This window comes from Salvelinus alpinus, chromosome 2, assembly GCF_045679555.1.
Source record: "Salvelinus alpinus chromosome 2, SLU_Salpinus.1, whole genome shotgun sequence".
Taxonomy (NCBI): domain Eukaryota; kingdom Metazoa; phylum Chordata; class Actinopteri; order Salmoniformes; family Salmonidae; genus Salvelinus; species Salvelinus alpinus.
In genome coordinates, this window is record NC_092087.1 from 123,820,532 (window position 1) to 123,834,738 (window position 14,207).

At 45.2% G+C, this 14,207-nt stretch overlaps 1 protein-coding gene across 2 annotated transcripts in view; it reads left to right on the forward strand.

The window, feature by feature from the left end:
• The window catches only part of LOC139568543 (ras and Rab interactor 2-like), a 49,123-nt gene that overhangs the window by 7,221 nt on the left and 27,695 nt on the right, over positions 1-14,207 (forward strand). For both annotated transcript variants that reach the window (XM_071390447.1, XM_071390448.1), the window contains exons 2-3: positions 6,288-6,430; positions 7,869-7,961. In XM_071390447.1, the coding sequence (XP_071246548.1) occupies positions 6,347-6,430; positions 7,869-7,961 (177 nt within the window). In that variant the 5' untranslated portion in view covers positions 6,288-6,346. The remainder of the gene's footprint in view (positions 1-6,287; positions 6,431-7,868; positions 7,962-14,207) is intronic.

Genomic DNA, 14,207 nt, shown 5'->3' on the forward strand with positions numbered 1-14,207 from the left:
CACTGCACAAGTGGTGTCATTTCACGCAGGATTTCACTCAGGCAGTATGATGGGCGACTCCGGTAAGGACACACGCAGTTTTAAGCAGTACTCTCTCTCTGTGTGTGTGTGTGTGCGTGTGTGTGTGCGTGCGTGCGTGCGTGCGTGCGTGTGTGTGCGCGCGTGCGTGCGTGCGTTCGTGCGCGTATGTGTTATAAAGTTGAGGTGATAGCTTCAACAGGTCCCCATAAACCACAGAAGTGTCTTGAGAGTGACAACAGATTGAGTCTAGACCTTAACAGAATGGTTGGGTGTGAGGACTATTGTTTCTGTCTGTTTCTGTTGAGTTACTTTCTGCTGCTGTTGTTAGGCACCCAATAAGACATACTTTGTGCATTAGGCTGTCTGGGTTGGCTCTCTAATAAAAGTTGTTTCTCCATAAGTCTCGGGCTGGCAATGATAGAGGATGGAAATGTTCTTTAAATTAGTGTAGGAGTTGGCAGATGTTGGCAGACATTGTGTCATGCCAATCCTTTGTGATAATGTAAACCATGGCCTGCTGCACACACACACACACACACACACACACACACACACACACACACACACACACACACACACACACACACACACACACACACACACACACACACACACACACACACACACACACACACACACACACACACACACACACACACACACACACACACACACAGAGAGAGAGAGAGATTGGTCCTGTCTGTGGCACAGTGTGTCTCTGTGTTGCTGGATTGCAGTGCCAGGGGCCTGTCTGTGTTCCTGTGTGGAGTAACTCACTCAGATGGGTCTTTGTTAGTCTGCAGCTGAGGCGCACACACACTCACACACACACACTCACACACACTCACAGACACGGCCAATAACAACATTTCTCTGATTTGTGTGAATATCCTCTCTCTTTGATGACTATGATTATAAGCATGCATCACTTTGAAATGCTCCCTCTGAACTGGATGTCAACATTCTTGCCGTTGGATACAGTAGAGGCAATAGTCTAATAGTTTCCATCACCTGGATTCTCTCTGTTATTACTGTGCTCCAGATGAAAGTATATCTCTGTTATTAACACGTCTGATGTGGTGAAGCTTTCTCTTCTAGAGCTGGGTGTTGCCAAGGACCTCACCATGAGATATTATCACGATGCGTAGGTGCCAATGCGATATGTGTTGCGATTCTATATGTATCACGATTGATCACGATTCTATATGTATCACGATTGATCACGATTCTATATGTATCACGATTGATCACGATTCTATATGTATCACGATTGATCACGATTCTATATGTATCACGATTGATCACGATTCTATATGTATCACGATTGATCACGATTCTATATGTATCACGATTGATCACGATTCTATATGTATTGCGATTCGATATTGCGATTCGTTGGTCCAAACATGTTGCTCACCACACTATATGTCTGCTATAGACGGACAAGAGGGAGCCATGATAAAAACCTATTCTGATCAGCCATGGAAATAAACGTGCTGAAGACATGTTGGCTCATCATTTAAAAAAGAATAATATTGTGGCCAAGCTATAGGAGGAGAAATACCAAAATGGTGGTGCAGGTACAGCTGACTAGTGCTAGCTAATGTTAACTACCTTTTTTTTTTTGAGAATCGATTCTTGGAGTCATAGAATCGATATAATATAGTCAAAATAATATTGTGATACTCTACTGTATCGATTTCTCCCCCATCCCTATGGTCTTGTTTGTCTACACGCTCGTCTAGTCTCTACCAAACTGAACCAGTGGAGTGAACAGAATGACATTTCCACAGTTCATTCTGCCTGAGCTGATCTGCCACTGTACTCCGCACGGCTCCGGGACTGTCTTCCTGTTAATCCCAATACCCAGCATGCAATGTGTGTCTCATGTTATGGTTTGTGACAGAGTGTTAACCCCAGATAGGTCGATTCCATTCATTTTAATGAGAGGTATGCGTACATAGTAGCCTACACACAGCAGCGCTACTGAGTTATTAGACTGTAGGAACACACATCAGAGGATATGAGAGTTGCTATAGGAACTAGAATCTTCATCAAATCAGACTGTTCCCAGAACAGGGAAAAGGGATATGTGGTGCAGTCATTTGTTAGAGACACAGTCAGAACAGTAAGGAGTGCTGTCCAGGAAATGTCCTCTGCAGCAGGGACTTAGCTGATGTTTTGTTTTAATTTTCTCTGCTAGTCGACGGCTCTCGTATCAAACCAGACTTCCCCCTTTTTAAAGACAGGCTATATTTTTATTGTACATTTATTAAACCAGGTCGTCCCGTTGAGGTCAGAAGACTTCGTTCCCAATCCCCTTTCTGCTGACAAGACAACAGGTGGACCTTACGGTTACAACGTTTTCCCAGTTGGGTTTTACAACGCACCATGGTTGGATTTACAGAGCCATTTCCCGAGAAAGTCCCTTGACAATGACCTGGCAGGGTGAAGGAGCATGTGTTCCTCCGTTATCACTGTGTTCCCCAGCCTAAATAAAACAGCCATGCAGAACTGGAGATAACCCCAATGTCTATGGGAGCCAGTCAGGAAACAGCGGGCCTGTACAACGACAGGCTTCCAGCCACAGACAGACGGACCAGCTGGGGATAGGGATGGACTGAAAGCGCCTTTCACTTCAGGTCCATGGTCAGGTTTCTTTAGAGTCTTTCACAATGGTAGCAATAATCTCTGTATTCTAGTGTGGGAGGCTCATTTGAGAACAAATAGAAGACATGGTTTCTGTTTGGAATGGGGGAACGCGGTGGAATGTTGAACGATGATGACACACTTAAAAGCCTCCGTTACCCTGCACACAACACCGTGCTGAACTGATGAATAAGTTCCCTATTAATTCTGCCTAACTCCAGCTGAGAATGTCTTAGCACAGAGACTCCTGCCAGTACTGCGCTATCTGACAGGAAACTAGGCCGTTCCATTGCTCTCCTCTGTTTCTTTTATTCTCTTTTCTGGGGGATCACTTCCTTCCTGTTGGAGATGAAAGTGAATAGAACATCTCACTGAACTGCTGCCAGAGAGGGAGGAGAGGGAGGAGAGGGAAGAGACAGGAGAGAGGGCAGGGGTCCTGCTAATGGCTTCAGCCTGGAATGGAGAGAGAGAGGGGGAGAGAGGAGAGAGAGAGAGGGATGCACAACTGTCCCCTTTCATCTACAGCCTCCAATAACACCCCTCCACTATGCATACACATTTTGTGCATACACATACACACTTTCATTCTCGCACATAAACAAACACACAGACAAGCACACAGAAGAATAGTGTCTTGCAGCCCTAGGTGTGAGCATGTCTGGGGATAACGCAGGTTGACATTTATTGGGAAGAATTTTATCCTGGAGGCAGAACTGGGATTTTCCCACTAGATGGGACAGCTGCAATGTCAAAATTGGCTATATTTAAAAAAAATCTAAAATTAGCTTTTTGGTTTTAATTTTAGATTAGGGTTAAGCATTACGGTTAGCAGTGGGGTACATCCATTTGAATTCAATCACTTTTTGACAGCACCCCTTTTCATTTGAACGAAACCTTCCATACATATTTGCCCATTGTGGAAGTGCTCAGAAAGTTTCGGTTGAGATTTATATAATTTAAATCATAGACCATGGGTGTCATGATCATTGATGTCATTTCAATCATAGAAATATATTTCATAGAATGGACCTATCCCTTCAGACCACTGCAATTTAGCTGGTACACCATTGAAATGTACATTTAATTGACATTTGAACTTCTAATTCAAAATCAAATCAAATGTTATTTGTCACATACACATGGTTAGCAGATGTTAATACGAGTGTAGCGAAATGCTTGTGCTTCTAGTTCCGACAGTGCAGTAATTTCTAACAAGTCAACTAACAATTCCAGAACAACAACCTAATACACACAAATCTAAAGGGGTGAATGAGAATATGTACATATAAGTATATGGATGACCGATGGCCGAACAGCATAGGCAAGATGCAATAGATGGTATAATTTAAAAAAAAAATATATATTTTTTTATTTCACCTTTATTTAACCAGGTAGGCAAGTTGAGAACAAGTTCTCATTTACAACTGCGACCTGGCCAAGATAAAGCAAAGCAGTTCGACACGTACAACAACACAGAGTTACACATGGAGTAAAACAAACATACAGTCAATAATACAGTAGAAAAATAAGTCTATATACAATGTGAGCAAATGAGGTGAGATAAGGGAAGTAAAGGCAAAAAAGGCCAACGGTGGTGAGGTAAATACAATATAAGTAAAACACTGGAAGGGTAGATTTGCAGTGGAAGAATGTGTAAAGTAGAAATAGAAATACAAAATACAGTATATACATGTGAGATGAGTAATGTAAGATATGTAAACATTATTAAAGTGGCATTATTTAAAGTGGCATTGTTTAAAGTGACTAATGATCCATTTATTAAAGTGGCCAGTGATTGGGTCTCACAGTAGGCCGCAGCCTTTCTGAGTTAGTGATTGCTATTTAGCAGTCTTATGGCCTTGCGATAGAAGCCGTTTTTCAGTATTCCAGGTTTGATGCACCTGTAGTGACCTCGCCTTCTGGATGGTAGCAGTGTGAACAGGCAGTGGCTCGGGTGGTTGATGTCCTTGATGATCCTTTTGGCCTTCCTGTGACATCAGATGCTGTAGCCGTCATGGGGGGCAGGTAGTTTGCCCCCGGTGATGCGTTGTGCAGACTGCACCACCCTCTGGAGAGCCTTGTGGTTGAGGGAGGTGTAGTTGCCGTACCAGGCTGTGATACAGCACGACAGGATGCTCCCGATTGTACATCTGTAAAAGTTTGTCAGGGTTTTGGGTGACAAGACATCCTCCTGAGGTTCAAGAGGCACTGTTGCACCTCCACCACACTGTCTATGTGGGTGGACCATTTCAGTTTGTCTATGATGTGTACGCCGAGGAACTTAAAACTTTCTACCTTCTCCACTGCTGTCCCTTCGATGTGGATAGGGGGGTGCTCCATCTGCTGTTTCCTGAAGTCCACGATCATCTCCTTTGTTTTGTTGACGTTGAGTGAGAGGTTGTTTTTCTGACACCACACTCCGAGTGCCCTCACCTTCTACTTGTAGCATGTCTTGTCATTGTTGTTAATAAAGTTGTGTCGTCTGCAAACTTGATGATTGAGTTACTAATTACTACCACAAAGATGACCGCCGTCCACCCACTGTCAAATGTCAACTAAAATAGTCATATCAATTCTATTGTCTATATTTCTATGATTTGAATAGGTTTCCTATGGAAGGTTTACAGTATAATAATAATAACAGATATTTCCTTTCTAGACAACATTCTCTGATGTGTGTACCTCCAACCATCTTTGTGGTACTATTTGAAAGATCTAGAGGAAAAAGAAACGCACACCTATTTAGGCAAGGTGCTGGCTAGCGGAGTGGAAAACATGAAAATAAAGGAGAGCCGCACACTCTAGGAGCTCAGATGCAAAAAATGTAATGTCCAACGTTTCGACAGGCAAGCTGTCTTCATCAGGGTTGGAAAGATAACATTTTTATTTGAATCCCATTTTAATACATTTATCAGCCAGTATTCAAGAGCATGTTGTGTTCCAACTGATGGCAGGCACAACACAAAAGCCCCAGATGGTGTAAAATATGTTCTAAGCTACACCATATGCGAATACGAAAAATCTGAGTTTACAAATATTTTGATAATTGAGGTAAAACAAAATGACATGCAATGTTTAGTTTAAATCAAAAGGAATGCTGTCAAAAAGTGATTGAATTCAAATGGCTTTACCCAGTGTGGTTAAGCGCAGGGTTAAGGTTAGGGTTAGGTTTAAAATCAGACTTTATGACTTCATGGCTGTGCCAGCTAGTGACCATTCTGCAGAGCTGCCCCCAGAAGAATATTCATGACAAAACGCTAACCTGCGCAGATAAAATTGTTGATGAACGCCCTTGTTTGGTCTATGGGAGAGGAAATTAAAAGTTATTGTAACATCAAGGGTACATCGAGGTTCACTGGAAGACTGAAACAGGCCAAACTTAACTTACTATGGGAAAAAGGAGAGGAATAACAATGTTGGAACCATGGCTGTAATTGCTGGAAAATAGATTAAATGAAAGGACATGGGGAAAAAGCTAGCTAGAGGGACAGAGAGAGGGAAGGGGTTTGATACTATCCTACTAGCCTCTGCAATTTGTTGACTTGCTGTGGCCATAGATGGAATTTTCTCAAGTCTCACCACGGCTAATCTGCCTGTCTGTTTGTTTGACCCCATAGGACTCCAGCCGACGTGAACACAGACGTCTAGACCTAAACACAGACGTCTATACCTAAGCATGGCTGCTACGCTGCCATCTACACTGCACTCTGCGCTGCCCAGACCAGACTGTCATATGGACAGGAGCTGGGGCTTCTTTAAGGTAAGTTAAGCTTGCTCTTGTTAGAGAGAGTACAAAGACGAGAGAGAATGGGACGAGATAAGACGAGAGGATGTAGGTGATGATATTACATTAGAGAGACAGAGAGAGTTTCATACTGTCCTGGTAGAGCCTATAAGAAGAACAACAACAACAATTCCCTGTCTGCTCTCTCAATGTGGCCAGAAACTGAATTTCCATCAGTCCCACCACCAACTGTATGTGTTCGTGCTTGACTCCATATACACTCTCAGAAAAAAAGTACTGAATTGTACTTAAAGTGTACAAACGCTTGTCACTGTAGTGGTACCCTGTAAGGTATGTCCACTGTTCCATTATTTGTAGGTATGTAATTGTAGTCTTGCATCTTAAAAGAGACAAAATATAGAAATCTGCCTTTTTAGGGTACCACCACAGTGACAAAGCCGTTTGTTCCTTTTAAGTGGCAAAAATGTACCACTTCTCTATACCAAGGCCCTCATGTGTACACGCCTCTCCGCCATCCCACTTTTGACACCAATTTAGCGAATTTGGTGGGCTGTGCCGACCGGGATTCAAACCTGCGTCCAGCAACTGCCAAGCCAACACCTTAACCAGTACGCCAAGAGGGACCTATTGACAAGGTCACTCAGTGTTTGGTTAAGGTTGCTACAATATTAATTACAGCTCTTTATTGTCACATGCGTTCATGTTGCCTTTATAAAGACTTCAGAACTGGCAGCGGACATGCTCACACTTGAACTAACATAACCACAGACCACTTAAACTGGTACAACGTTTCAAAATCACGGGTGGCCAAAAATAACTAACTGAAAGCCACGCCCCCACTAAGCCATACCTCTGATGATTGTATAAAAATGTACCATTATACTATATTATCCACACATGTACCCTAAATGGTACCATTATACTAGATTATCCGCACATGTACCCTAAAAGGTACCATTATACTAGATTATCCACACATGTACCCTAAAAGGTACCATTATACTAGATTATCTACACATGTACCCTAAAAGGTACCATTATACTAGATTATCCACACATGTACCCTAAAAGGTACCATTATACTAGATTATCTGCACATGTACCCTAAAAGGTACCATTATACTAGATTATCCGCACATGTACCCTAAAAGGTACCATTATACTAGATTATCCACACATGTACCCTAAAAGGTACCATTATACTAGATTATCCACACATGTACCCTAAAAGGTACCATTATACTAGATTATCCACACATGTACCCTAAAATGAACCATTATACTAGATTATCCACACATGTACCCTAAAAGGTACCATTATACTAGATTATCCACACATGTACCTTAAAAGGTACCGAACAGTGCCATGTGAGCTCATATGTGTACCTCTAAAGGTATATACCCCAGGGAAAAATACTGTACCCTAACCGTACCATTTTCTCTGAGAGTGCAGGACTCAGACGGACTCACAGACTCAGACCTAAGCATGTCTGCTACGCTGCCCAGACCAGACTGTCATACGGACAGGAGAGGAAGCTTCTTTAAGGTAAGTTAAGTTTACTCTTCAGTTTATTCTTTAGCTTACTTTTGTCCCAAGGTTTATCTTGTGTTGCCACATAGTGTAACAGCGCTCAAGTTGAGGACAGATGGAGAGTGTGAGGGTTGAAGAATGCCTGCTGCAGTCGTTGGAATCATGACAAATGCACACACATAAAAGACAAACACACACACACACACACACCCACACACACACACACACACACACACACACACCATGGAGTAGTTGTCAGCCCTTTATGCAGCCTCTGGTTAAACCCTTTCATGACGTTGTTTTAGGAACACGGTCTATTCCTAGAGACATAATGAGCATGGTCTGTCTTAGTTTCATGCTGCTGTTTCTTCCATCAGTATCCTGTCCCGTCATCTCTCCCTCTAGTCAGACCACACTAACTGCCTCTGAGAGTTATCCAATCGTCCTGTCATAATCGTTCTGTTATCTAATCTTCATGGCTGCAGTGTGCTATCCGCTATATATCCGGTAATAGAGGGATGCCTTCTACTGTAACTGTTGTATATATAGCCATATACTGTTGCTTAAGTTGATAACGTTTACACAAGGTGTCTACAGTAAATAGAGAATTGAGACAAGGTTATGGATGTGTGCAATGTAAAGAGTTACGGAGGCTTACGGAGTAAATGGATAAACTGACAGAGAGACGTGAGATTGTACTGTCTCTTCTTATCTCTTTTCTCCCTCTGTCTCTCCATCCCCTCTCTCTCTCTGTTTCCCTCTGTCTCTCCATCCCTCTCTCTCTCTGTTTCCCTCTGTCTCTCCATCCCTCTCTCTCTCTGTTTCCCTCTGTCTCTCCATCCCCTCTCTCTCTCTGTTTCCCTCTGTCTCTCCATCCCCTCTCTCTCTCTGTTTCCCTCTGTCTCTCCATCCCCTCTCTCTCTCTGTTTCCCTCTGTCTCTCCATCCCTCTCTCTCTCTGTTTCCCTCTGTCTCTCCATCCCCTCTCTCTCTCTCTGTTTCCCTCTGTCTCTCCATCCCCCCTCTCTCTCTCTGTTTCCCTCTGTCTCTCCATCCCCTCTCTCTCTCTCTGTTTCCCTCTGTCTCTCCATCCCCTCTCTCTCTCTCTGTTTCCCTCTCTCTCCATCCCCTCTCTCTCTCTCTGTTTCCCTCTGTCTCTCCATCCCCTCTCTCTCTCTCTGTTTCCCTCTGTCTCTCCATCCCCTCTCTCTCTCTCTGTTTCCCTCTGTCTCTCCATCCCCTCTCTCTCTCTCTGTTTCCCTCTCTCTCTCCATCCCCTCTCTCTCTCTCTGTTTCCCTCTGTCTCTCCATCCCCTCTCTCTCTCTCTGTTTACCTCTCTCTCTCCATCCCCTCTCTCTCTCTCTGTTTCCCTCTGTCTCTCCATCCCCTCTCTCTCTCTCTGTTTCCCTCTGTCTCTCCATCCCCTCTCTCTCTCTCTGTTTCCCTCTCTCTCCATCCCCTCTCTCTCTCTCTGTTTCCCTCTGTCTCTCCATCCCCTCTCTCTCTCTCTGTTTCCCTCTGTCTCTCCATCCCCTCTCTCTCTCTCTGTTTCCCTCTGTCTCTCCATCCCCTCTCTCTCTCTCTGTTTCCCTCTGTCTCTCCATCCCCTCTCTCTCTCTCTGTTTACCTCTCTCTCTCCATCCCCTCTCTCTCTCTCTGTTTCCCTCTGTCTCTCCATCCCCTCTCTCTCTCTCTGTTTACCTCTCTCTCTCCATCCCCTCTCTCTCTCTCTGTTTCCCTCTGTCTCTCCATCCCCTCTCTCTCTCTCTGTTTCCCTCTGTCTCTCCATCCCCTCTCTCTCTCTCTGTTTCCCTCTGTCTCTCCATCCCCTCTCTCTCTCTCTGTTTCCCTCTCTCTCTCCATCCCCTCTCTCTCTCTGTTTCCCTCTCTCTCTCCATCCCCTCTCTCTCTCTCTGTTTCCCTCTGTCTCTCCATTCTCTCTCTCTCTCTCTGTTTCCCTCTGTCTCTCTATCCGCTCTCTCTCTCTCTCATTCTCTCTCTCTCTCAATTCAATTCAATTCAATTCAATTTTCAATTCAATTCAAGGGGCTTTATTGGCATGGGATACATGTGTTAACATTGCCAAAGCAAGTGAGGTAGGTAATATACAAAAGTCAAATAAACAATAAAAATGAACAGTAAACATTACACATACAGAAGTTTCAAAACAATAAAGACATTACAAATGTCATATTATATATATGCAGTGTTGTAACAATGTACAAATGGTTAAAGCACACAAGTTAAAATAAATAAACATAAATATGGGTTGTATTTACAGTGGTGTTTGTTCTTCACTGGTTGCCCTTTTCTTGTGGCAACAGGTCACAAATCTTGCTGCTGTGATGGCACACTGTGGAATTTCACCCAGTAGATATGGGAGTTTATCAAAATTGGATTTGTTTTCGAATTCTTTGTGGATCTGTGTAATCTGAGGGAAATATGTCTCTCTAATATGGTCATACATTGGGCAGGAGGTTAGGAAGTGCAGCTCAGTTTCCACCTCATTTTGTGGGCAGTGTGCACATAGCCTGTCTTCTCTTGAGAGCCATGTCTGCCTACGGCGGCCTTTCTCAATAGCAAGGCTATGCTCACTGAGTCTGTACATAGTCAAAGCTTTCCTTAAGTTTGGGTCAGTCACAGTGGTCAGGTATTCTGCCACTGTGTACTCTCTGTTTAGGGCCAAATAGCATTTTAGTTTGCTCTGTTTTTTTGTTAATTCTTTCCAATGTGTCAAGTAATTATCTTTTTGTTTTCTCATGATTTGGTTGGGTCTAATTGTGCTGTTGTCCTGGGGCTCTGTGGGGTGTGTTGTGGGTCTCTGTGGGTCTCTCTCTCTCTCTCTCTGTTTCCCTCTGTCTCTCCATCCGCTCTCTCTCTCTCTCATTTTCTCTCTCTCTCTCTGTTTCCCTCTGTCTCTCCATCCGCTCTATCTCTCTCTCTCATTCTCTCTCTCTCTCTCTGTTTCCCTCTGTCTCACCATCCGCTCTCTCTCTCTCTCATTCTCTCTCTCTCTCTCTGTTTCCCTCTGTCTCTCCATCCGCTCTCTCTCTCTCTCATTCTCTCTCTCTCTCTCTGTTTCCCTCTGTCTCTCCATCCGCTCTCTCTCTCTCTCTCTCTCTCTCTCATTCTCTCTCTCTCTCTCTGTTTCTCTCTGTCTCTCCATCCGCTCTCTCGCTCTCTCTCTCTGTTTCCCCGTCACCCCCGCTCTCTCTCTCTCTCTCATTCTCTCTCTCTCTCTCTCTTTTCTCCCTCTGTCTCTCCATCCCCTCTCTCTCTCTCTCTCTGTTTCCCCGTCACCCCCGCTCTCTCTCTCTCTCTCATTCTCTCTCTCTGTCTCTCTCTCTCTCTCTCTCTCTCTGTTTCCCCGTCACCCCCGCTCTCTCTCTCTCTCTGAATTCTCTCTATCTCTCTCTTTTCTCCCTCTGTCTCTCCATCCGCTCTCTCTCTCTCTCTCTGTTTCCCCGTCACCCCCGCTCTCTCTCTCTCATTCTCTCTCTTTTCTCCCTCTGTCTCTCCATCCCCTCTCTCTCTCTCTCTCTCTGTTTCCCCGTCACCCCCGCTCTCTCTCTCTCTCTCTCTCTGTTTCCCTCTCTCTCTCATCCCTTCTCTCTCTCTCTGTTTCCCTCTGACTCTCCATTCTCTCTCTCTCTCTCTGTTTCCCTCTGTCTCTCCATCCGCTCTCTCTCTCATTCTCTCTCTCTCTCTCTCTCTCTCTGTTTCCCTCTGTCTCTCCATCCGCTCTCTCTCTCTCTCTCATTTTGTCTCTCTCTCTCTGTTTCCCTCTGTCTCTCCATCCGCTCTCTCTCTCTCTCTCATTCTCTCTCTCTCTCTCTGTTTCCCTCTGTCTCTCCATCCGCTCTCTCTCTCTCGCTCATTCTCTCTCTCTCTCTCTGTTTCCCTCTGTCTTTCCATCCGCTCTCTCTCTCTCTCTCTCTCTCTCTCATTCTCTCTCTCTCTCTCTGTTTCCCTCTGTCTCTCCATCCGCTCTCTCTCTCTCTCTCTCTCATTCTCTCTCTCTCTCTCTGTTTCCCTCTGTCTCTCCATCCGCTCTCTCGCTCTCTCTCTCTGTTTCCCCGTCACCCCCGCTCTCTCTCTCTCTCATTCTCTCTCTCTCTCTCTCTCTCTTTTCTCCCTCTATCTCTCCATCCCCTCTCTCTCTCTCTCTCTCTCTGTTACCCCGTCACCCCCTCTCTCTCTCTCTCTCTCTCTCATTCTCTCTCTCTCTCTCTCTCTCTCTCTCTCCCTCTCTCTCTCTCTCTCTCTCTCTCTCTCTCTCTCTCTCTCTCTCTCTCTGTTTCCCCGTCACCCCCGCTCTCTCTCTCTCTCTCATTCTCTCTATCTCTCTCTTTTCTCCCTCTGTCTCTCCATCCGCTCTCTCTCTCTCTCTCTGTTTCCCCGTCACCCCCGCTCTCTCTCTCTCTCTCTCTCTCTCTCTCTCTCTCTCTCTCTCTTTCTCCATCTGTCTCTCCATCCCGTCTCTCTCTTTCTCCCTCTCTCCACTCTTCCTAGCCCCAGTGAAAGCGCTCTCTGTAGGTCAAAACAGCATAGTTTCCCCTTGACTCCATCATCATGGCTTTAACTTCAGCCCATGCAGAGAATCGCTTACCTCCGATTCTGCACTCATTAAAGAGCTAGAATTAATGACGACATTGTTGTTGGACACAGCCCTCCTGAGAGAGAGAAAGACTGTATGGAGAGAGAGAGAGAGAGGTGGAAAGAGAAAGAGAGTGAGAGAAGGAAAAAGCGTTGTATCCAACGCGATGTGATTGACAAAAATGGGAAAGCATTTTCCTGGGCACCAGTAGTTTCAACCTCCCCAGGAAGGAGTGGTCCACCCTCAATAGGTTCAGGACTGTCCACAGGCCCATGCCTCGCCAAATCAAATCAAATGTTATTAGTCACATGTGCCGAATACAACAATACTTACATTGAAATGCTTACTTATAAGCCCCAAACCAACAATGCAGTTTAAAAAATAAGAATAAGAATTAAAAGGAACAAGTAACTAAAGAGCAGCAGTAATATATCAATAGCAAGACTACAGTATATAAAGGGGGTACCGGTACAGAGTCGACTATGCAGAGATAATGACAGAGAGTAGCAGCGGTGTAAAAGAGGGGGCGGGGGCAATGCAAATAGTCTGGGTAGCCATTTGACTAGATGTTCAGGAGTCTTATGTCTTGGGGGTAGAAGCTGCTTAAAAGCTTCTAGACTTGGCGCTCCGATACCGCTTACCGTGCGGTAGCAGAGAGAACAGTCTGTGACTAGGGTGGCTGGAGTCTTTGACAATTTATAGGGCCTTCCTCTGACACCGCCTGGTATAGAGGTCCTGGATGGCAGGAAGCTTGGCCCCAGTGATGTACTGGTCCGTATGCACTACCCCCTGTAGTGCCTTGCGGTCGGAGGCCGAGCAGTTGCCATACCAGGCAGTGATGCAACCAGTCAGTATGCCCTCGATGGTGCAGCTGTAGAACCTTTTGAGGATCTGAGGACCCATGCCAAATCTTTTCAGTCTCCTGAAGGGGAATCGGTTTTGTCATGCCCTCTTCACCACTGTCTTGGTGTGCTTGGATCATGTTAGTTTGTTGGTGATGTGGACACCAAGGAACTTGAATCTCTCAACCTGCTCCACTACAGCCCCGTCGATGAGAATGGGGGCGTGCTCTGTCCTCCTTTTCCTGCAGTCCACAATCATCTCCTTTGTCTTGATCACGTTGAGGGAGAGGTTGTTGTCCTGGCACCACACGGCCAGGTCTCTGACCTCCTCCCTATAGGCTGTCTCGTTGTTGTTGGTGATCAGGATCACTGTTGTGTCATCGGCAAATGTAATGATGGTGTTGGTGTCGTGCCTGCCTGTGCAGTCATGGGTAAACAGGGAGTACAGGAGGGGACTGAGTACGCACCCCTGAGGGGCCCCTGTGTTGAGGATTAGCATGGCAGATGTGTTGCTCCCTACCCTTAGCACCTGGGGGCGGCCCGTCAGGAAGTGCAGGATCCAGTTGCAGAGGGAGGTGTTTAGTCCCAGGGTCCTTAGCTTATTGATGAGCTTTGAGGGCACTATGGTGTTGAACGCTGAGGTGTAGTCAATGAATAGCTTTTTCACATAGATGTTCCTTTTGTCCAAGTGGGAAAGAACAGTGTGGAGTGCAATAGAGATTGCATCATCTGTGGATCTGTTAGGGCGGTATGCAAATTGGAGCGGGTCTAGGGTTTCTGGGATCATGGTATTGATGTGAGTCATGAAAGCACTTGATATGA